General features: G+C 42.0%; 1 protein-coding gene across 3 annotated transcripts in view; it reads right to left on the reverse strand.

The window, feature by feature from the left end:
* Window positions 1–7777: 7777 nt before the first annotated feature.
* The window catches only part of gria1b (glutamate receptor, ionotropic, AMPA 1b), a 114678-nt gene continuing 97067 nt past the window's right edge, over window positions 7778–25388 (reverse strand). Inside the window, exons 12-16 of one of the 3 annotated variants that reach the window (XM_020464358.2) lie at window positions 20835–21033; window positions 20409–20656; window positions 17076–17190; window positions 14599–14733; window positions 7778–9019 (exon numbers count right to left, since the gene is read on the reverse strand). In XM_020464358.2, coding sequence (XP_020319947.1) covers window positions 8873–9019; window positions 14599–14733; window positions 17076–17190; window positions 20409–20656; window positions 20835–21033 — 844 coding nt within the window. In that variant the 3' untranslated portion in view covers window positions 7778–8872. Of the gene's footprint in view, window positions 9020–14589; window positions 14734–16375; window positions 16491–17075; window positions 17191–20408; window positions 20657–20834; window positions 21034–25388 lie in introns of those variants that run through there. The other 2 variants (XM_020464357.2, XM_031808424.1) reach the window with 2 other exon arrangements.

Consider the following 25388-nt stretch of genomic DNA (forward strand, 5'->3'; position numbering starts at 1 on the left):
GTTATTTTATTGTGTTACTTTTATTTAATATTTTACTTCAGTTTATTTCGTAAATATTTCCTTAACTCTATTTCTTGAAGTGCGTTGTTGGTTAACCACTAGGCTACCTGCCCCCCCACACTCTAACCACTCTAACTACTAGGCTACCTGCCCCCTTCCCACACTCTAACCACTAGGCTACCTGCCGCCCCTACACTCTAACCACTAGGCTACCTGCCGCCCCTACACTCTAACCACTAGGCTACCTGCCGCCCCTACACTCTAACCACTAGGCTACCTGCCTCCCCTACACTCTAACCACTAGGCTACCTGCCGCCCCTACACTCTAACCACTAGGCTACCTGCCGCCCCTACACTCTAACCACTAGGCTACCTGCTGCCCCAGAGAGACTACTTTTTAGATACTATAAATGGTGATGATTTCACTAATGAACCAAGGAATGAAGCAACATCCTCACTCAATAGAGAACTCGTGATAATAATACAATCTAAATCAGCAGACAATCTAATTAAAATATTTAAGTGCCAAGAGCAGATTGAACCAGTGACTTAGCCCTGTGACACTACAAGACTTTTAATGAGGTAACTATGTAATGTAATGAGCCGATAATTCATAATTAGGGGCTTCTCAACTAATTGCCAGCTCCTTTTTAGTGTCTCTCCTCCTGATGCTAGTGCAGGGATTAATGATGTGTTACGCTCTATGATGCCCACAGTTCACAAAACAAAGAACAAAGGTCAGCAATGTTTTTGAGGCATATGGCAATTTTGTTTATTTATTTTATTTCAAGAGTAAAAAACTCTCACACAGAAAACAGAACAGAAAGAAACAAACACTGAGAGAGAAATTCTAAAACAGCCTGCCTGTCACGGATTTTTCCGGAACTTTCATCACGCACGCCTGTCCCCTATTCCCACGGATTAGTATGTTTACTGTATATATGTGCTCTTTGATTTCCGTGGTCTTGTCTATTATTGTTACAATTGTCCATTGGTGCGGGTGAGTACCTGTGCTGTGTGTTTTGGGCTTTCATGCCCTTGTGGATTGTGATTACGGGTCTCGTCCCGTGTGGTATCATTGCGCAGATGATTACGGGTCTCGTCCCGTGTGGTATCATTGCGCAGATGATTACGGGTCTCGTCCCGTGTGGTATCATTGCGCAGATGATTACGGGTCTCGTCCCGTGTGGTATCATTGCGCAGATGATTACGGGTCTCGTCCCGTGTGGTATCATTGCGCAGATGATTACGGGTCTCGTCCCGTGTGGTATCATTGCGCAGATGATTACGGGTCTCGTCCCGTGTGGTATCATTGCGCAGATGATTACGGGTCTCGTCCCGTGTGGTATCATTGCGCAGATGATTACGGGTCTCGTCCCGTGTGGTATCATTGCGCAGATGATTACGGGTCTCGTCTCGTGTGGTATCATTGCGCAGATGATTACGGGTCTCGTCTCGTGTGGTATCATTGCGCAGATGATTACGGGTCTCGTCCCGTGTGGTATCATTGCGCAGATGATTACGGGTCTCGTCCCGTGTGGTATCATTGTGCAGATGATTACGGGTCTCGTCCCGTGTGGTATCATTGTGCAGATGATTACGGGTCTCGACCCGTGTGGTATCATTTTGCGTGTGTGTATTTATTTGAGCTATTCCTCACTCGTCTGTTTGGGTTTCAACCTTGCGTTTTTGTTACGTGTCTGTTTGGTCTTCGTCCCCATGCCTTTACACGGCACGCCGTAATTTGGCCTGAATAAAAAACCTTATTACGCATTCCTGCGCCTGTCTCCTGAATCATTCATACCAGCGTGACACTGACAAAGGGGCTCTTCGGCTATCCCCATAGCAGAATCCCTTTTGGTTCCAGGGAGAACCCTTTTGGGTCCAATGTAGAACCCTCTGTGGAAAGGGTTCCCAAAAGGGGAGCCCAAAAGGGCTGGAACCAAAACAGGTCCCTCAAAGGGTTCTCCTATGGGGACAACTGAAGAACCCGTCTAGATTCTAAGTAGCCCTGAGATTGCATTGTGACTCTGAACCCTTTTCTCTCATTTTAAAACCATAAGAATCCCTCAGGATATTTCCTGTGTTTGGTATTTATTGTGAACAATGGGGAAGAATGGGGTACCTTTCTTTTTGTAACGTTCAGCATCCCTACGTCAAGGGAAATCTAGTATTCTTTCTAACAATGATATTTAAATACATTTCAGGATGTTGTGTATCCCTGGAAATAATCAGAATTTATGTAAACATAACATTTTTGAAAACATATCTTGTCTAAAGAAAAAGTAGTCTCTTGGAAGCCTCCTTAGAGGGATGCAAACTCAATATTAGGAAGGTGTCCTTAATGTTTTGTACACTCTGTGTAGATATCTCTGTTAAATATCACTTACCGTTCCATTTCTTTACCAGTTTTCTGGGACACGGTTGATGTTTCGATGTGCCAATTCCTAGGTAAGATCTTTGGATTTGAGGCTACTAATCCCGTGAAACTGGTCAGCAAAATATGTTTATCAAGCTGAGACTCCATGTCATCAGATAGGACCTGGTGTGTCTCTGCTACTCTATCATAGCCTCTCTTTATCAAGCTCAGACTCCATGTCATCAGATAGGACCTGGTGTGTCTCTGCTACTCTGTCATAGCCTCTCTTTATCAAGCTCAGACTCCATGTCATCAGATAGGACCTGGTGTGTCTCTGCTACTCTGTCATAGCCTCTCTTTATCAAGCTCAGACTCCATGTCATCAGATAGGACCTGGTGTGTCTCTGCTACTCTATCATAGCCTCTCTTTAATAAACTCAGACTCCATGTCATCAGATAGGACCTGGTGTGTCTCTGCTACTCTGTCATAGCCTCTCTTTAATAAACTCAGACTCCATGTCATCAGATAGGACCTGGTGTGTCTCTGCTACTCTGTCATAGCCTCTCTTTCACATGTCCATTTTCTTTTTTTGTCAATGTACCTCTTAAAATAAATAAAAACATTTGTGGGGTGCATATATTCAGTCTATTTGTTCATCCCTTCTCTCACTTCCTTGGCTGCTCTGAAGAACCTCAAGACCCCTGCATCTTTTATGTTTGTATACGCGGGGCGATGTCTGCTCGGTAACAATAAAAATGCACTATATTGATGTCATATGTATGACACATTGCAAAAAATACTACGCATACTATGCATGAAACTGAAGAAATGTAATCATAATTTGTATGGGGTATGGTGACTCAACTTACCTCATGGTCATTGGCTCAACTTACCCCAAGGCTAGGTTTAGGACATCATTTTTCCGCTTATAAAGGCCCCAACTGCTGTATAAAACAATCTTAAAAGGATCTACTTTGGTTTAGATAGAAGCATCATGACACCTCTAACACAATAAATTCATTTAACCTGGTGAAAATCAGCTTTTTGGACCTGACTTACTACTTTTTCCATGTAGTTTCTTCCTTCACAGAGACTCCATAAAATTATGACCTCTTGCTAAATATTTGGTCACATGATTCTTTTTGTTAATGGTTTCCTAGAAACGAGGGTTGGTTCAACTAACCCCTTTGCCCCCTAACCCCACTCTGGTTCAACAGCAAGACTCACAGCATGTGAAAAGAAGACCATGAGGATACTGTATCTATTGCAGTGAAAGGTGGTTGTGGGGCAGGGATGAATACCTAGGCAAACACTCTACGCATCACGCCAATAGGGTTAACCCACCCGGTGGGAATTGTAAAGTGGCTCATACAGGCAGAAATCAAAGGAGGGAAATGAGGAGAAAAGAGTCACGACAAAGTTTTACTCTACGAAGTAATGGGTCCACTTGATAACTCCCAATACAAGAGACTCCATCAAGGCATAATTTGTGAACATTCTAAAAGGCAATCTTCAAACAATTACCCTTCTCCAGTTCGCAGATTTAATGACACTGTAGAAATAAACACAAGGGGAGCCTCTCTTTCTCTCCATTTCCCCGGGACTATTCTCACTCCTTAGTCTCACCATCCTATTCTCTCCAGACCAAGCAGAGCACTGAATAAGAAAAAAAGAGAACCAGGGCACGTGGTTACAAAAGTTTGGAATTTATTGAGACCACTGTTACTCAACCAAGTTCTCTCCTCACCTATTGAAATCCAAATGGTCATTAGTCTTTTTCCGAAAGATATCGCTTGAGACAGAGGTGAACACACAAAGACATAAGGTCGATATTCTCTTGCACCTCAAGAAGTAAATTAAACAAAGTAGTGCCAGATCAAAATATTATTTAAAAGGACAATATAAATGTAATCTCACTATAAATGCACAAAATATATTGGACTGAAAAAAGCTTTGAACAAAACTGTCTGCACCTGGTCAACAGAATGGAACATCATTTCAACACCAGGGTATCTTACATTACATTTCTCACCATACAAATGTGGATATTATTATTATTATTATTTTTTTAAACAAATTGATTAAAGTACAGTACAAAAAAGAAGAAGTTTTAATTGTGTGACACTTTTAATGTGCCAAAGAGGATAACAAATAGGGAGAAAATGAATAGAAGACGAATGACCCTCTGAGTCGTACAGTAACATATTGGGTGATGGGGATAGTGACATACAATGGATGGCTGCTCAACGAACCATGAGATGCTGTCCCTCACAGTACAATAACACGGTACAGTACAAATACCACCGTACAGTGTACATTTTAAGACTGTTTTTGTGCTTGTACTGTCTTTGTACTGTAGATCAAAAAAAAAAGTTGTGAAATTGTACAGTTGTCTTAAATCATTTTTTAAAAACCTTTATTTAACCAGGCAAGTCAGTTAAGAACAAATTCTTATTTACGATGACGGCCTGGGAACAGTGGGTTTAACTGCCTGTTCAGGGGCAGAACGACAGATTTGTACCTTGTCAGCTCGGGGGTTTGAACTCGCAACCTTCCGGTTCCTAGTCCAACGCTCTAACCACTAGGCTACCCTGCCACAAATGCCTTTTATTTGTTTTCAAAAACACCATCCACATGTCCACATGAAGATAGGTAGCTTAGGTTAGGTGATGTAGGTTAGGTCATTGGTAGGTTAACAAGCCTGAACCTGAAACATCAATGTAGGTTAACAAGCCTGAAACATCAATGTAGGTTAACAAGCCTGAATCATCAGTGGATTTGTAGAGTAAAATGAAAATGGCACACCCTAATTTGTGGGCTAATTGTGTCATCCTCTCATACCATCTCATTTCCAACGCTAAAGCCACTCGATTAGTCATCTCATTCATGTCCTATATTTAAATGTATTTCTCAATCCCAGCCCCCTTCCCCTGCAGGAGGCCTTTTTGCCTTTTGGTAGGCCATCATTGTAAATAAGAATTTGTTCTAAAAAAATAAAAATCGAAGATTTTATACCACTAGATGTTCTACTGCCATTGGAACATGTTCCTATCTTTATCAATGGCTCATAAGTCATCTCTGAAATATTAATGGAAACATGCAGAATGAAACGGCAGGTAGAAATGATATTGTCTGTTCTATCTGTACTCTGTTAAATCCTTTAAATCCTCAGTTGGTAGAGCATGGCGCTTGCAACGCCAGGGTTGTGGGTTCGATTCCCACTGCAGACCAGTATGAAAAAAAGTACAAAAATGCACTCACTACTGTAAGGATAAGAGTATCTGCTAAATGACTCAATACTGTAGTATCTCTGGATAAGAACATCTGCTAAATGACTCACTACTGTAGTGGCTCTGGATAAGAGTGTCTGCTAAATGACTCACTACTGTAGTGGCTCTGGATAAGAACGTCTGCTAAATGACTCACTACTGTAGTGGCTCTGGATAAGAACGTCTGCTAAATGACTCACTACTGTAGTGGCTCTGGATAAGAGTGTCTGCTAAATGACTCACTACTGTACTGGCTCTGGATAAGAGAGTCTGTTAAATGACTCACTACTGTAGGGGCTCTGGATAAGAGAGTCTGTTAAATGACTCACTACTGTAGTGGCTCTGGATCAGAGAGTCTGTTAAATGACTCACTACTGTAGTGGCTCTGGATAAGAGTGTCTGTTAAATGACTCACTACTGTAGTGGCTCTGGATAAGAGAGTCTGTTAAATGACTCACTACTGTAGTGGCTCTGGATAAGAGAGTCTGTTAAATGACTCACTACTGTAGTGGCTCTGGATAAGAGTCTGTTAAATGACTCACTACTGTAGTGGCTCTGGATAAGAGAGTCTGTTAAATGACTCACTACTGTAGGGGCTCTGGATAAGAGAATCTGTTAAATGACTCACTACTGTAGTGGCTCTGGATCAGAGAGTCTGTTAAATGACTCACTACTGTAGTGGCTCTGGATAAGAGAGTCTGTTAAATGACTCACTACTGTAGTGGCTCTGGATAAGAGAGTCTGTTAAATGACTCACTACTGTAGTGGCTCTGGATAAGATAGTCTGTTAAATGACTCACTACTGTAGTGGCTCTGGATAAGAGAGTCTGTTAAATGACTCACTACTGTAGTGGCTCTGGATAAGAGAGTCTGTTAAATGACTCACTACTGTAGTGGCTCTGGATCAGAGAGTCTGTTAAATGACTCACTACTGTAGTGGCTCTGGATAAGAGTGTCTGTTAAATGACTCACTACTGTAGTGGCTCTGGATAAGAGAGTCTGTTAAATGACTCACTACTGTAGTGGCTCTGGATAAGAGAGTCTGTTAAATGACTCACTACTGTAGTGGCTCTGGATAAGATAGTCTGTTAAATGACTCACTACTGTAGTGGCTCTGGATAAGAGAGTCTGTTAAATGACTCACTACTGTAGTGGCTCTGGATAAGAGTGTCTGTTAAATGACTCACTACTGTAGTGGCTCTGGATAAGAGAGTCTGTTAAATGACTCACTACTGTAGTGGCTCTGGATAAGAACGTCTGCTAAATGACTCACTACTGTAGTGGCTCTGGATAAGAGAGTCTGTTAAATGACTCACTACTGTAGTGGCTCTGGATAAGAACGTCTGCTAAATGACTCACTACTGTAGTGGCTCTGGATAAGAGAGTCTGTTAAATGACTCACTACTGTAGTGGCTCTGGATAAGAACGTCTGCTAAATGACTCACTACTGTAGTGGCTCTGGATAAGAGAGTCTGTTAAATGACTCACTACTGTAGTGGCTCTGGATCAGAGAGTCTGTTAAATGACTCACTACTGTAGTGGCTCTGGATAAGAGTGTCTGTTAAATGACTCACTACTGTAGTGGCTCTGGATAAGAGAGTCTGTTAAATGACTCACTACTGTAGTGGCTCTGGATAAGAGAGTCTGTTAAATGACTCACTACTGTAGTGGCTCTGGATAAGATAGTCTGTTAAATGACTCACTACTGTAGTGGCTCTGGATAAGAGAGTCTGTTAAATGACTCACTACTGTAGTGGCTCTGGATAAGAGAGTCTGTTAAATGACTCACTACTGTAGTGGCTCTGGATAAGAGAGTCTGTTAAATGACTCACTACTGTAGTGGCTCTGGATAAGAGAGTCTGTTAAATGACTCACTCCTCTAAATGGTAATGATCTACAAACTGGTGGTTTAACATATTTACATGACAAGGGAACACAATAGGGAAAATGGTTGTGAAATATGTCATAGCTGTGTAGTTTTGTAGTAATTTCAAAATGTAAATGAATTCTCCATGTCAGGTGTTGGGCAGGAAATATTATATATATATATTATATATATAATTAGAGAGGAAATCTGTAAGTCGACGTTGACAAAGTGGCTCATGTGAGAAACATTACAGAAATCATCCATTCCTATGTGATGTGTGAAAACATTCAGCAGGAGTTTTATTCAACATACTGTATGCTCCTATAGATAGGTTGAAAGTCAAATGTTTGGAATTGGACATTTTTGTGTCACAAGGAACAAAATCACTGTTCAGTAATAAGGCAAAATGATTGACACCCTTGATACAGCTGTATAATATAAATCATTGAAATGCTGAGCTATATTGTTTACTCAAAAGGTCATACCCCTAAAACATGCTAACCTCATGGCTTTGGGGAATGATCTTTGACCCTCTAACTTTCTCACAAATCATTATTCATGATTCATTCAGGATTATCTGTAACCATGGTAACATCCACATTAATGTAAAAGTGTTTAGAAATATATTCTATACTTATTTCTTATAAAAAATGACACCAAAATGACACAATACATTATTTACCATTCATTTATATTGGGCCAAAAATGATTTAAAACACAACCAAAACAAACTGCAAATGCATCCAACAAGTTTGTAGAGTCACAAGCTTGATGTAATCATTGCGTGCTCGGAATATGGGACTAAATACTAAACTTTCGACTACTTTATTTATAAGAATCTTTCGGGGTGTCAATCGGTTTGACCCTTTTCCCTTTTCTGAGGAAAAAAGTAGTTCATTTATCAAACAGAATCTCTTTCTCCAAGATATTAGTATAAAATAATATAATTTCCTCATTATTTTTGTTACATACAATATAGCTTAGTATTTGAATTCTTTATTTTATACATTATTGTTCATCTTTATCAAGGGGTTCAATTATTTCAGGCTCCACTGTAGCTGTTCATGATAGTAGTAGACACGAGAAACTGACATAGTGCAAAAAGTGTCACCATTAATTGGGAAGAACTTCTCTTTTTCTTTTCTTTTTGATGCACAAAAGTATGCCATCTATTAAAGTCCAAGACAGCCATCTTTATTGCAGCAGAAAAGATCCAAATAAACCGTCTCTTTACAAAAGTGATTTTGTTTGTTGTTTCTATCTTCAGAGTGAGCAGTCAGTGAATCCTATTGGCAGTAGTCAAGCCACAGTGCAACACCCCTCCTCTTTTCCATTTCTCTTTTTGGTGGGGTCTGTGCAGAGGAAGGACTGCCCCATCACATGCCCGCGGCCTGGCTCATGCAGGGGAGAGTCTGTGACGCTTTGGGGAAGTCATGGGCGACCACTCGTCCATTCTCGCCCCCGCTCCCTGTCCTGGTCATCCGGCTCAGGGTGGAACTCAGCATGGCTGCATCGATGATTTGCTGCATGGGATAACACAGGGAGTTACACAACAACAATACATGATAGTTACCCATTAACTTTACTGAACTCCACTGAGTTAATCCACTGAACTCTACTGAGTTAATCCACTGAACTCTACTGAGTTAATCCACTGAACTCTACTGAGTTAATCCACTGAACTCTACGGAGTTAATCCACTGAACTCTACTGAGTTAATCCACTGAACTCTACTGAGTTAATCTACTGAAGTCTACTGAGTTAATCCATTGAACTCTACTGAGTTAATCTACTGAAGTCTACTGAGTTAATCCACTGAACTCTACTGAGTTAATCTACTGAAGTCTACTGAGTTAATCCACTGAACTCTATCGAGTTAATCTACTGAAGTCTACTGAGTTAATCCACTGAACTCTACTGAGTTAATCCACTGAACTCTACTGAGTTAATCTACCGAAGTCTACTGAGTTGATCCACTGAACTCTACTGAGTTAATCTACTGAAGTCTACTGAGTTAATCCACTGAACACTACTGAGTTAATCCACTGAACACTATCGAGTTAATCTACTGAACACTATCGAGTTAATCTACTGAACACTATCAAGTTAATCTACTGAACACTATCGAGTTAATCTACTGAAGTCTACTGAGTTAATCCACTGAACACTATCGAGTTAATCTACTGAACACTATCAGGTTAATCTACTGAACACTATCAGGTTAATTTACTGAACACTATCGAGTTAATCTACCGAGTTAATCTACTATACCAAGTTAATTTACTGAACTCTACTGAGTTAATCTACTGAATTTTACTGAGTTAATCTACTGAACTCTACTGAGTTAATCCACTGAACTCTACTGAGTTAATCTACTGAAGTCTACTGAGTTAATCTACTGAACACTATCGAGTTAATCTACTGAACACTATCAAGTTAATCTACTGAACACTATCAAGTTAATCTACTGAACACTATCAGGTTAATCTACTGAACTCTACTGAGTTAATCTACTGAACTCTACTGAGTTAATCTACTGAATTTTACTGAGTTAATCTACTGAACTCTCCTGAGATAATAAACAAGAATGTACTTGAAACAGCCATTAAGTCATTATTGGTTCAGTTACTTGGTATAAAAGAGGAATTTGCAAACAGTCAATCCTGACTTCTGTGCTATGAGTCAGGTGTATTTTCTTCCCTGGTAAACTCTTGTGAAAGATGACACTCGTTCTCTCTGCTCATTTCGCTCTGGTTATCTCACAGTGGAGAGCCAATAAGTGTACCGTGCAAAATATGAGACCGAACCCCCGTAACAATAACGCAAGCAGAACCGTGCGGCGCTAGCTCCCAGCCTACTCTCTTTTGCATTAGCTTAACATAATGAAACACCCGTAGGCTTGAAACTGGAGCTAATGATCTGGATGTTGGCTTGTACATCCTCAGTGTATAAATGATTTAAATCAAGTACACTTCAATAGATCCTGAGGATTATGCTCTTCGGCTGATGCAGACTAATTGGTCTACTCACAGCAGCGATATGTGGCTGAGATACTTTAAACACAGGACTTACGTGCTTCCGCTGTCGACATGACATGTAAACATTTTCAACAAAATGGCTGTTTATGATGGAGCTAAACGTGTACTGTACAGCTGGGATGTATGCTAAACACATTAAGATATCATCATGACATTAAATCACTTCTGTTGCACATATGCAAAGAAAGTCCCTGGTTTCATGTCTAATTGCAATCGACTGATATTTGGACATTCATGTTTTGAAAATGTATCATAAATAAATAGATACATTGAAAAAAATTCATTAAGCATTAAGTTCATGAGGTTAATGAGAAGTTGCAAATGAAAGTCATACACAAATCGGAACTAATTATCTGATAAGATGAAAATATACACACAACTTTGATCTAAATAGGAACTTGTTGTATAGTGACGCATGATCACATGCATCTGGCAGCTATTATGCCATTGTTTTCAATCAAACCTACGTCATCAAAGATGGAGATGACAAACAAAAGCCAGGGGTCTCTACACCTCAGACGATACAGTACCCAACAGAATAATAAATACTGTATAACTAAGAAGTAGTGTGACATATTCTTCTCACACACATAACTCATCTAGTAGCTGTAGGGTCAATAGCTGAATAAATGGACCCTACATTGAAACAGCTCTGTGCCTGACAAAGTGCTTTAGTCTTCTGTCCGATGGTTCAGGGGGATGACCAGTATCTCTGTAGTGTAGGGGATTTAACAGTATCTCTGTAGTTCAGGGGATTTAACAGTATCTCTGTAGTTTAGGGGATTTAACAGTATCTCTGTAGTGTAGGGGATTTAACAGTATCTCTGTAGTTCAGGGGATTTAACAGTATCTCTGTAGTTCAGGGGATTTAACAGTATCTCTGTAGTGTAGGGGATTTAACAGTATCTCTGTAGTTCAGGGGATTTAACAGTATCTCTGTAGTTCAGGGGATTTAACAGTATCTCTGTAGTTCAGGGGATTTAACAGTATCTCTGTAGTTTAGGGGATTTAACAGTATCTCTGTAGTTCAGGGGATTTAACAGTATCTCTGTAGTTCAGGGGATTTAACAGTATCTCTGTAGTGTAGGGGATTTAACAGTATCTCTGTAGTTCAGGGGATTTAACAGTATCTCTGTAGTTCAGGGGATTTAACAGTATCTCTGTAGTGTAGGGGATTTAACAGTATCTCTGTAGTTCAGGGGATTTAACAGTATCTCTGTAGTTCAGGGGATTTAACAGTATCTCTGTAGTTCAGGGGATTTAACAGTAGCTCTGTAGTTCAGGGGATTTAACAGTAGCTCTGTAGTTCAGGGGATTTAACAGTAGCTCTGTAGTTCAGGGGTTTTGTCACGGTCGTCATCGGAATGAGACCAAGGTGCAGCGTGGTAGGCGTACATTTTCTTTTATTTGTAATGTCGCCAACAAAAACAAGAAATAACAAAAAACGACCGTGAAGCTTACAAAGGATATAGTGCCCCTAACAAAGACAACTACCCACACTGAAAGGAGGGAAAAAGGGCTGCCTAAGTATGATTCCCAATCAGAGACAACGATAGACAGCTGTCCTGATTGAGAACCATACACAGCCAAAACAAAGAAATACCAAAACATAGAAACATAGAATGCCCACCCAAATCACCTGACCAAACCAAAATAGAGACATAAAAAGCTCTCCCCCCCCCCCAAAGGATGAGGACTCCGGCCGCAAAACCTGAACCTATAGGGGAGGGTCTGGGTGGGCATCTATCTGCGGTGGCGGCTCTGGTGCGGGACGGAGACCCCGCTCCACCTCTGGCTCACCCCACTTTGGTAGCGCGGACTGGGGACCCTCGTTGCTGGCCCCGGACTGGGGACCCTCACTGTGGGCCCCGGACTGGGGACCCTCGCTGCGGGGCACGGACTGAGCACCCTCGTTGCGGGCCCCGGACTGGGCACCCTCGCTGCGGGCCCCGGACTGGGCACCCTCGCTGCGGGCCACGGACTGGGCACCCTCGCTGGAGGCTCCTGACTGGAGTCCACCGCTGGAGGCTCGGGACTGGAGGCCGTCGCTGGAGGCTCCGGACTGGAGGCCGTCGTTGGAGGCTTCGTGCCATGACTCCTCACTGGAGGCTTCGTGCCATGGATCATCACTGGAGGCTTCATGCCATGGATCATCACTGGAGGCTTCGTGCCATGGATCATCACTGGAGGCTTCGTGCCATGGATCATCACTGGAGGATTCTTGCCATGGATCATCACTGGAGGCTTCTTGCCATGGATCATCACTGGAGGCTTAGTTCTGGGCGCAGGCACAGGACTTACCAGGCTGGGGAGACGTACAGGAGGCTTAGTTCTGGGCGCAGGCACAGGACTCACCAGGCTGGAGAGACATACAGGAGGCTTTGTCCTTGGCAGAGGCACCGGATACACTGGGCCGTGGAGGCGCACTGGAGTTCTCGAGCTTAGAGCCTGCAAAACCCGTCCTGGCTGGGTGGTTATCGTCGCCCTGCAAATGTGGGGCGCTGGCGCAGGACGCACTCGGCTGTGCAGACGTACCGGAGACACAGTGTGCAGAGCTGGCACAGGATATCCTGGGGCGAAGAGACGCACTGGAGACCAGGCGCGCCGAGCCGGCACCATCCGTCCTGGCTGGATGCTCACCCTAACCCGGCAGATGCGGGGAGTTGGGATGTAGCGCACCGGGCTGTGAATGCACACTGGAGACACCGCATAATGCCTGACCAGTACGACGCTCGCCACGGTAAGCACGGGGAGTTGGCTCAGGTCTCCAACCTGACTCAGTCAAACTCTCCGTGTGCCACCCCCAAAATGTTGCTAGCCATGTTCCCTCATAACGCTGGGCCCCTTTACCAGCTGCCTTCGCCTTCTTCTCTGCTTATACCTGCTCCTACGGCAGGTGATCCTTTCCCTCATTGATCTCCTCCCATGTCCAGGATCCCTTGCCATTCAAAATGTCCTCCCACGTCCATTCCTCCTTACCACGCTGCTTGGTCCTTTGGTGGTGGGAAGTTCTGTCACACCCGTCGAATGAACCAAAGTGCAGCGTGGACATGCTCCAATTATTGAGTAATGATGCAGACAAAAACAATAAACAATACAAAACACCCGTGAAGCTTACGGGCTACGTGCCACAAACAAAGTGAACTTCCCACAAAGACAGGTAGGGAAAAAGGGCTACCTAAGTATGGTTCCCAATCAGAGACAAGGATAGACAGCTGTCCCTGATTGAGAACCCTACCCGGCCAAAACATAGAAATACCAAAACATAGAAAATAGAACATAGAATGCCCACCCAAATCACACCCTGACCAAACCAAAATGGAGACCACCATAATTTGCAAATCAATTCATTAAAATCCTACAATGTGATTTTTTTTCTCATTTTACCTATGATGAAAATTACAGGCCTCTCTCATCTTTTTAAGTGGGAGAACTTGCACAATTGGTGGCTGACTAAATACTTTTTTGCCCCACTGTATATTATAGAGCCTTCGTCATTGCTTCAAAGTTAAAATAATAATTAAGAGGGTGCTTATATTTGTTTTAGTTCACACATGTACAGATGTAGGATTTTTAATTTTACCTTTATTTTACTAGGCAAGTCAGTTAAGAACAAATTCTTATTTTCAATGACGGCCTAGGAACAGTGGGTTAACTGCCTGTTCAGGGGCAAAACGACAGATTTTGTACCTTGTCAGTTCGGGGATTTGAACTTGCAACCTTCCGGTTACTAGTCCAACGCTCTAACCACTAGGCTACCCTGCCGATCTTAATTTGAGCCAATTTGCTACAGATTAATAATGAATGGACTTTTCTTGTAAGGGTTGATACATTTTACATTTAAATTTTTTACACTTTAGAAGCATTTTCAAATCTTGATTACACTAGCTTGCATTTCCTGCCGTGCAGGAAAATTCTCATCAACAAATGAGAGATCAAATTAAGAACCTACATCTGTACAAGTGTGTTAATTAATTAATAAGAACATATTTTTTTCCCACAACTCCCACTGAGACACATTTGGAGAGTCGGGGTCGCAGCCTGCTGTCCTCCACTTAACTAACCTTCATCCTCCTCGACTCGATCCTGGACTTGTAACAGAACTCGACCAAGGCCACGAGCATGGCCAGCCCCAGCCCTCCAATCAGGATGTAGAACACCCCAGCCACATTGCTGAGGCTCAGAGCGCTGGTCTTGTCCTACAGACACAAAGACACAGGGTGAGACGCACTGGACCATGTCCAAGAGACACACCACACTAGTATAAAGATAGTGTAATTAATCATTCAACTACTGGTCTCCATAGGATAAAGATAGTGTAATTAACCATTCAACTACTGGTCTCTATAGGATAAAGATAGTGTAATTAACCATTCAACTACTGGTCTCTATAGGATAAAGATAGTGTAATTAACCATTCAACTACTGGTCTCACTACTGTCCTAGTGAATTTACACGACACATACTGGTAAGTGTACCTTCATGATAAATCAACAGGTCATTGTATATCTCCTAGAGAGGTCCTGACATATCTTTCTAATTTAACTGACTACTATCAACAACATACTTGATACAGTACATATCTAAGACTGACAGAAACATGCAGAGTCATGCACATGTAACAGGCTTTGGGTGAACATATCTTTAGAAAGTAGCTAATGTGCATTTACAGCTAACACGTGTCTTTTATACCAGACATAATGTCCAGTCATTCAAAATCAAATATGCATTAAAACACTTACATTAATTCCATTCTATATCGTCTCGCTGTTTTTGTGTGTTGTTGATCATTTACTAAACCACGAAGTCCCTTGAGATGAGAATCTCTTTTTCAAGGGAGAGCGTTTCACACTATCAGAATGATATGTAGTTGGTGTTGTGCATTCTAAAACATTCCCAAGACTGAATTTTTATAGAGTTGAACCATGCAAGAGGGAAAGGTCAACTTTAATTTTAGGTTTACGTCATAGGGTAGGGGTATCTTTATAAAATATAATTAGATTTATAAGCAAATGCACCAGATAAGGGAAGGGCAATTGATTCGACAAGCCATGGTTGCCGTGACATCACGTGGTTGCCGTGACATCACGTGGTTGCCGTGACATCACGTGGTTGCCGTGACATCACAAGAGGGGCTGCGCACATCTGTGACATGCGTAGTCTGGGTTTGGTGGCAGATTGGCCGTGTCTTGGGTCTCAACCAATAGCATGCACACTGTCTAAAGACAGAGACAAGGACAACAGCACTAAAGGGAGAGGAGATCCCAGTTCTGGAGGAGGTCTTGTATAAAGGGCCTTTCTCTCCACGCTGTCATTTACCCGTGTCTCTTCATTTGACTTTGAAAGTTAAAATCACAAAAACATCTAAATTCTATTCATTCAGAAAACTGTGAATACTTTGCCTGTAGATGTCTGTAGAATATCCCAGACACAGGGAACAAAAGGGTATTATCACTGACAGTAACTGTGTTATTCCTACACTATACAGTTTCAATTGTTATCCTTGTAATTGGTTCATCATCATTAGCTACACACATTTTGGAGAATAGAATACAACTTTAGGTCTACTTTTTTGGTTTAGACGAAACAAGCATTTACCAAGATCTAATTACGGGCCACTGACTCATCCGTAGCATGTGAGGACACAGCAATTATCACTAATCACTAAAGGTGTCTGAGTTCCAGGGCTGACATGAATCACAGTTATAAGGACGCCAGTTTGTGTAAATGGCAGATTGGAGAGAAAGAGTGCTGAGTGCTAGGGAGGGGGGGACGAGGGACCGTACAGAACTGCTAATACTCAATCTTGGTGTTAAGTATAGGACCAACACATGGACTGACCTTTCTTCCGGAGTCCTTGCTTCCACACTCTCCCTTATCGTACCACCATTTGTTTTTCAGTTTGTCTAAGATGGCTTGCTCATTGAGTTTCAACACCGCTAGGTTTACGGGGATTCTTCAACCAGGAAATGACATAAATAACATCACCCATGTTATCTTATGTTATTCAGTACATAGTAAACAGACACCCATTATTATGTCTAGATATGTTCTACGTACATGTCTAGACAGATAAAAAAAACAAAAAAAAACACAAATCACAACTTGAAACTGTCACTGCCAAAGTGATATGCATTAATACTCCATCTAGCTTTGTGTCCTTTTTCCCTACTGCAAGATGTGTATTACTATATCACTTTTGGGTAACCGGCAAAATGTAAACACTCGGATATGCAAACCTGTCAATTATTGTTGCTTTAACAAGACAGTACTTGAGAAAACATACACGAAACTCTGCAAAAAAATTTTTTGGGGGGGGAGGGGATTGCTAATGCAACTAATTTCAACGTAAACGACACGTTTTTTTTAAGAATTCCTCATACAATATAGTTGTAATCTTTACACAAACTAACGTCAACAAGGACGAAGGGGGATTTGTGGTATTGCAGCCGATGTGTTTTTTTTGTTTTTTTTTAAGGTTAGTTGCCGGTTACCCCCCATCGTCGTGGTTACCCGCTAGGTTTCTCATACTGGGGCTGACCTTGGAATCACCTCCCCCGCTGCCGCACTCTCCCTTGTCGTACCACCATTTGTTTTTCAATTTGTCCAACAGGCCCTGCTCGTTCAGTTTTAACACTGCCAAGTTTACTGGGTTTCTTGAAATGATAATAGAATAATACTGGTCAGCATTTATGGAGATGTGATACGGTGTGGCAGAAGTCTAAATAGCAAAAAGGAGGTACTGTTATCAGAATAATGAAAAATTAATAAAAAATAAGGCTACTAATAATGTGCCTGCCACTGTCAAATAAAAAATAAAAAACATTTGTTTCTAGTTCTGTATATAAAAAGAATACTTCATGGCTAAACCATGACAGATTTTACCAAGCAAGACCAAGGATTCTAGGTAGGAGAACTATATAAATATCAGAACATGTCTTGGATTGGTTGCATGGGAATATATTTCAGTTATAAACTAAAATAAGTAGCTCCCTGGATAAGGACAAGGCATAAACAGCCAACTTGTCGATTCACTTTGCAATACTCAGTTTTCGTCAGATATAATTATTCATTGAGATATTTTTGTGGTCAGGTGAGCACTATCCAAGGCATTACTGATATTGGGCATTGTGCTCCATTCTCTTCACCCTTTGCTGTTGCTGGTCCATTATGGACAACCCTCTCATAACTAACATGGTGGAAGGTGCTGCTGTACAGTAGTCTAATGGAAACATTATGTCAGCATGAACCTCAGCAAGCTACAGTCTTTCTCAGTAAAACCCCGGAATTCTTTCTCTATTCAGAGAGAAGGAAAGAGTTCCGTCTGCCTAATGGATGAGTTAAATAAAGTTAAATAAATCTAATGGCAGACGGAGTTAAATAAAGTTAAATAAATCCACATCCTCTATTGGGGTTTTAGTAGCATTTGTCTTTGAGAGCGGCAGTTTTCTTGTGATGCGACTGACAAAATAAAGTGATGTGACGATGATGCGGGGAAAACACGTCAGGAATAAAAAACAGGAAGGAAGAAGATTATTATTTTTTCAACAGGTATAGAAGGCAAGACAATGGTGGGATGTAATGGTATGCCACATCAGATACACAGCAATGAAGGACTCTTAAGTCCATTTCTGTTTCATAAACATTATGGAGAACTGATCACAGTTTACAACTTTATGATAGCAGAAAAGGCTGTTGGCCCGAAAATGATGTTCCAACATATTTAGAACAGATGGGTAAGAATTTTTTTCTCCAAATCATCAAAACCTTCAGTTCATATAGAATAGTATGTATCTGATGTGGCACAGTTGTTACAGCTCATACAGCAGTCATTTCAACATCATTTTCTACTTTCAACATACACAAACTATCATTAAAGTGCAAATATAGGCTAGTACACTGTGGCATAGGGATCACTGTTTGGTTTAAAGACGTTTTAGACGGTTATTTTTCAAGAGCTGATTTTATACAACTTTAGAGAACGTATCGTAGAATAGGAAAATATCAATCGTAAACACATACATCCGTAAAAACACCAATTCACAGAATTATGTGTGTAATTTGAACCCACAGCCACAGTGTGAAACTACAATTAGTCTCAGAGTATGTACGAGTCCGTCAAAGCCAAGGCTGAACCAGCCATCACACTTGATATTGAGTGTAACTTAGAAAGCCTTTGTGAAACACCACTCTTTCTGTCACCTTGATAAAGATATTGGTAGACTAATAAACTAGGTAAATAATGTGAGTGATCGATCAAAAAGGCTGCTAGGTGTGATTGATAAAGCCTATGTGCTTTGTGAATGGGGCCTGCAGCCCATTAATATGAGGACAATAACATCTGATTGAACACAGGTGCATTAAAAGTGATGAAACAGATGAGTTCCTAAACGTGAATCTTGCAAAAAAAAAAAGTTTTTACTGGGTGCCTTTACCCTAAAATAACTTGTAAAATATTGGTTCATAATTGGTTTTTGGTACTAAAATAAAATTGCAATTAAATCACAGGAGATGTACAGAAAAGGTAATAACTAACACCTAGGATTCTAATTCAAGTGCTATTTCTTGGGAAAATGCCGTTTTGAGATTTACTGCCAAAGTGCACAACTCTAGAAGTTCTGAGATAAAAAAAAATATGCAGGTAATAACATCAGGGTGCATTTTAAAGTTAATTTAATTAAATAGCTTTCATTTATTATCTATCAAGACTTTTCGTAACAGTAATTACCCCCAGTTTTCCTAGTTATTCCAAGGAGCAAGACATTACAAAATGGTATTATAACCAGTGTCTGTCTGAAGAAAGTAAAGGCCTGAACAGTCATGATTCCAATATGATGTTGATGATACTTTATGGACTGAGTTGAGACAGTGGGGGGGGGACATGTTCTAGACGTCTGGTGAGAGTGGTTACAAATCAGGAGTAGAGAATAGTTGAATGAGACTATCTCTTTATCTCTCAATGAGACGTTATCTCTTTATCTCGTAATGAGACTGTATCTCTTTATCTCTTTATCTCATAATGAGACTTTATCTCTTAATGAGACTATCGATTTATCTCGTAATGAGACTTTATCTCTCAATGAGACTATCTATTTATCTCGTAATGAGACTTTATCTCTCAATGAGACTATCTCTTTATCTCTCAATGAGACTTTATGTCTTTATCTCGTAATGAGACTGTATCTCTTTATCTCTTTATCTCGTAATGAGACTTTATCTCTTTATCTCGTAATGAGACTTTATCTCTTAATGAGACTATCAATTTATCTCGTAATGAGACTTTATCTCTCAATGAGACTATCTATTTATCTCATAATGAGACTTTATCTCTTTATCTCGTAATGAGACTTTATCTCTTTATCTCGTAATGAGACTTTATCTCGTAATGAGACTTTATCTCTTAATGAGACTATCAATTTATCTCGTAATGAGACTTTATCTCTCAATGAGACTATCTATTTATCTCTTAATGAGACTTTATCTCTTTATCTCGTAATGAGACTTTATCTCTTAATGAGACTATCAATTTATCTCGTAATGAGACTTTATCTCTCAATGAGACTATCTATTTATCTCATAATGAGACTTTATCTCGTAATGAGACATTGTCTCTTTATCTCTTATTACTTAGCGTTATCACTGAAACAGACTAAAATGTGCATAATTTGCCCAAAGATTGTAAATTGATATATAACATCATGCTACATTTATTAAAGAAATAGTCTCTTCACTAGTTATTATGTGCTTTACAAAAGTGGGATAATTTGCAACTGTAACCTCTCTCACCTCAAGGGTGCATTTGGCATTCACATGTAAAACATAACAGGTGTGGTCGATCGTCATGGTGACGTGACCAGCCTATACACTGTAATACCTTAGTGCCGATCCCTTGGGCGTGGCCACTCCGTAACCCTTGGAGTCCAGGTTCCCTCCCACCTTCATGGTGTCACAGGGTTTTCTCTGCTCGATGTACTCGTTCATGGTGGACTCCAGCAGGTAGGCATACCTCCCTTTGGACTTCCTGACCCGCACCACGCCCTCGTCTGTGGTCTTCACGAACACTGACGGGTCGGCAGACTTCATGTAGGACCACATCTTCTCAAATACGGCTATTTTCGATCTCTAAGGTGCAAAAACAATAATGGGTAAAATACTGTATGTAGATGCTGAGAAATGTAACCGCCTCGTCAAAAACTACTTGGAGCCACTTCATGACAGTTGATGCTTTTACATGACAGTTGATGCTTTTACATGACAGTTGATGCTTTTACATGACAGTTGATGACATCTAGAGCTTTACCCTGAAGAACTCTTTGGTGGAGCCTCCGTCTAGAGTACCGTAGGCGATCTCCGTCTGCTTGGCCAGGTCCTCTGCACTCTCTATGGGCGACACCATCCTCTCCACAGTGAGGAAGGCAGCCAGGTTGGCCGTGTAGGACGAGATGATGATGAGGGTGAAGAACCACCACACTCCCCCTACAATGCGACCAGAGAGGGACCTAGAGAGAAGAAGAGAGAGGAGTCTCTAACAATCCAAACATTGTCATCTCAGATAGAAGCAAAGGAAAGTGGACGTGTTGAGTGAAGGAAGTGATAAATCAATGGTTCAAGAGTAACACTAATCGTTTCTTGGCACACAATGATACATTGCTTTCTGTTGACACTATACAGATAATCACTCAATCACTTGGATAATCACTCCGTTTCTCACAATGCCACAGGTATTTTATATATATATTTTACCTTTATTTAACTAGGCAAGTCAGTTAAGAACATATTCTTATTTTCAATGACGGCCTGGGAACAATGGGTTAACTGCCTGTTCAGGGGCAGAACGACAGATTTGTACCTTGTCAGCTAGGGGGTTTGAACTTGCAACCTTCCGGTTACTAGTCCAATGCTCTAACCACTAGGCTACGCTGCCGCCCGAGGTATAGAGACATGTGTATTAATTGCTTTTCCTTGGTTGATTGTGAGTGTTGTACAACAACAAGAAAGGAAACAAAATAAGCTATATCTGTTCACACAAACATACACTATACTATGTGACAAAAAGACCCCATTCCTGGCCTAAATGCTCTGCTACAAACCTATTCTGAACTACAGCAGAGACAGTTGCTGCAACACGTCTGCTCCGAAGATCACAGCGGCGCTACAAAACAGAGATCACATTTCTGAAAACAGAAACACACATGGTTGGATTGGCCTTTGTAGGCTGCATCCCACCCAATTAGTATGCATTGTATGAAACAATCCTCTCGATTTCAGTCTGAGCAGGCGTAAACAAACATGAAAGTTGTGTGGGCTGACGGTGAAAGACAGATTGATCTGTAGAAAATGGCGTTCAGTGTTGTAGGATCTCTGAGTGCCAGTGCAGATTTCTCAAAGACGACACTCCTCTTTTGGAAGCAGCAAAGCACTAACTAAAGCAGAGGAATTGTGTGGAAAAAAAGAATTGCTTTAAAAATAGCAAATTGTTGTTCTGTGTTGTTTTATGCAAAACAGAGGATAAGCTGGCTCCAGTATTTGGATTTACCCAGCAAATTCAGGGAGAAGAACGTCCTCACCCACAGACCTGTTTCCAAATTCAGAAACCGTTCCTCTTTGGAAGATTCGCTGAACAAAACCTCCTATTATTGCCCTGAATCCCTTATACACAATGCAGCTCACACACTAAAAGACAATTTAAAAGCAGTGAGAACAGAGTGAGCCAAGACTAGGGGTTGGAGGGTAGCATGTGAGACTGGAAACTACTGTAAAAGGAAAGCAGAAAAACAATAAGCCCTTCAAACTTCAATGCATTGACAGCTTGCAGGCACAGAGATCTTTTGAAGCCTCCGCACTAGCCAGCCAACAAGCTGATCTCCAGAGAAACAGCCTGCCAATAGTTTAAGCCACCAAGAACTGGACAGGGGATTCTCTAGGTCCAGCCCACCACAACGAGATGGGATAAAAACACCCGATGGTCGTACAGTTACACCTCCAGCATGTTGGCAGCAGGAAATGACTCTAAAACGGCCATTCATCTCTTTCAATGCAAACTAACTGGTAAACAGGGTTGATACTAATGTGGATAATAATTATAACACTACTTATAATTACAAATAAGAGGTAACGATACATTTTAAAATGACAAATCATTTCCCAAGTGTGTGCTAGAGCAAACACATAAAAACGCACACACGCACGCGCACACACACACAAATACACACACAAACACACACGCACACAATACTCCGTCATGGTGAACTGTCCTCTCCAAATATTTGAGCTCATCAGAGGGAGGTTATGTCCGTAGGTCTGTCAGCCATGTCTGGGGCGGGTAACGAGTCTCCAGAGACGATGCTGAAGTCCAAAACTTGCATTCTGTCAGTCTGTATTGTTTGAGCAGAACACTGCAACGCCAGCAACACAGTTCAGATGTGACGCTGATCTCTATTTTTGACAGAACCGTTGTTAAACACTGTTAAGCATGTCATAACACTGAGGGTTTCTGGGTCACCTCTGTACAGGGAAAGGGCTGTGAGGCCCGCAGGGTTGGGTTTGTGTGATTGTCTGTTTGTGTGTGTACTGTATGTACTGTTAAAGGAGTAGAATGTGTGAGAGTGTGTAAATGTTTTAGCTATGGGATGGCTGGGCGATGTGTTTGGGGAGTGTGTGTGTGTGTTTAACAATAGAATTGAAGTGACAGGCTATGCCTGGGGCAGGAAGAGGAGCGTTCGGGGCGTCTGGTCACACTAAGAGAGAGGTCTGACCCGTACACCACCACGTCTCACTGCAGACACACAGGCAAAGGGGACTGTTCCAGGTTATACACTGACCCTTCCCCACTGTGTGCACACATACGTACATATGAACACACGTATACCTTTCTTTCCTTAAATTTATACAATAGATAAACAAAAGTATATGGACACCCCTTCAAATTAGTGGATTCGGCTGTTTCAGCCACATCCATTGCTGACAGGTGCATAAAATTGAGCACACAGCCATTCAACTTCCATAAACAAACATTGGCAGTAGAATTACTTTCAAAGTGGCACTGTCATAGGATGCCACCTTTCCAACAAGTAATTCCATCAAATATACGCCCTGCTAGAGGTGCCCCGGTCAACTGTAAGTGCTATTATTGTGAAGTGGAAACAGGAGCAACAAAGGCTCAGCCGCGAAGTGGTAGGACGCACAAGATCACAGAACAGAGGACCGCCGAGCTTTAAATCACGTAGCGCATAAAAAAAAAAAAACCTGTCTGTCCTCAGTTGCAACACTCACTAACGAGTTCCAAACTGCCTCTGGAAGCAATTTCAGCACAATAACTATTAGTCGGGAGCTTTATGATATGTATTTCCATGGTCGAGCTGCCGCACACAAGCCCAAGATCACCGTGTGCAATGCCAAGCGTCGGCTGGAGTGGTGTAAAGCTCGTCACCCTTGGATTCTGGAGCAGTGGAAACGCATTCACCATCTGCAGGTCCGATGGATGAATCGGAGTTTGGCGGATTGCCAGGAAAACGATACCTTCCCGAATGCATTGTGCCAGCTGTAAAGTTTGGTGGAGGAGGAATAATGGTACGGGGCTGTTTTCCATGGTTCGGGCTAGTTCCCTTAGTTCCAGTGAAATCTTAACGCTACAGCATACAATGACATTCTAGACGATCCTGTGCTTCCAACTTTGCGGCAACTGTTTGGTGAAGGCCCTTTCCTGTTTCAGCATGACAATGCCCCCTGTGCACAAAACGAGGTTCATACAGAAATGGTTTGTCGAGATCGGTGTGGAAGAACTTGACTGGCCTGCACAGAGCCCTGACCTCAACCCCACCAAACACCTTGGGGATGAATTGGAATGCCGACTGCGAGCCAGGCCTAATCGCCCAACATCAGTCGCCCAACATCAAGAATGCTCTTGTAGCTGAATGGAAGCAAGTTCCCGCAGCAACGTTCCAACATCTAGTGGAAAGCCTTCCCAGAAGAGTGGAGGCTGTTACAGCAGCAAAGGGGGGACCAACTCCATATTAATGTCTCTGATTTTGGAACGAGATGTTCGACAAGCAGGGGTCCACATACCTATTGGTCGTGTAGTGTATCTCCCTGGCAAATTATTTTAAACGAATCTTAACCCTTTCATAACTCATCTATCTTCATAAACCTCTGTATGACATACGTAAGTATGAGATATTGTGTCCAGTAAATTACTTTAATGAGCTGTGAAAAGTTACAATAACATTAGAGATGCAGCACGCATTCCTCCAGTGGTGAAAGTGGAGCGTATGAGGCTGAGAGTGAGATCCCCCCTCAGGGCAAAAACGCAGTAGCAAACACACATCCAAGCAGACAGGAGCGTGTATCTTCGTTGAGCAGAGTCTAGCAGTACCAGGGAGGCATCAGTCTGCTGTACAGCAGGAGTGGTATGGAGGGAGAAAGGCATGGAGGGAAGGATGGAGGGAGGGATGGAGGGAGGTATGGAGGTATGGAGGGAGGTATGGCGGTATGGAGGGAGGTATGGCGGTATGGAGGGAGGTATGGAGGGAGGCATGGAAGGAGGTATGGAAGGAGGTATGGAGGGAGGCTTGGAAGGAGGTATGGAGGGAGGTATGGCGGTAAGGAGGGAAGTTTGGAGGGAGGTATGGAGGGAGATATGGAGGGAGGTATGGAGGGAGGCATGGAATGAGGTATGGAGGGAGGTATGGAGGGAGATATGGAGGGAGGTATGGAGGGAAGGATGGAGGGAGGCATGGAGGGAGGGAGGGAGAGAGGCATGGAGGGAGGCATGGAGGGAGGTATGGAGGGAGGTATGGAGGGAGGTATGGAGGGAAGGATGGAGGGAGGCATGGAGGGAGGGAGGGAGAGAGGCATG

This window comes from Oncorhynchus kisutch, linkage group LG28 (assembly GCF_002021735.2).
Source record: "Oncorhynchus kisutch isolate 150728-3 linkage group LG28, Okis_V2, whole genome shotgun sequence".
NCBI lineage: Eukaryota > Metazoa > Chordata > Actinopteri > Salmoniformes > Salmonidae > Oncorhynchus > Oncorhynchus kisutch.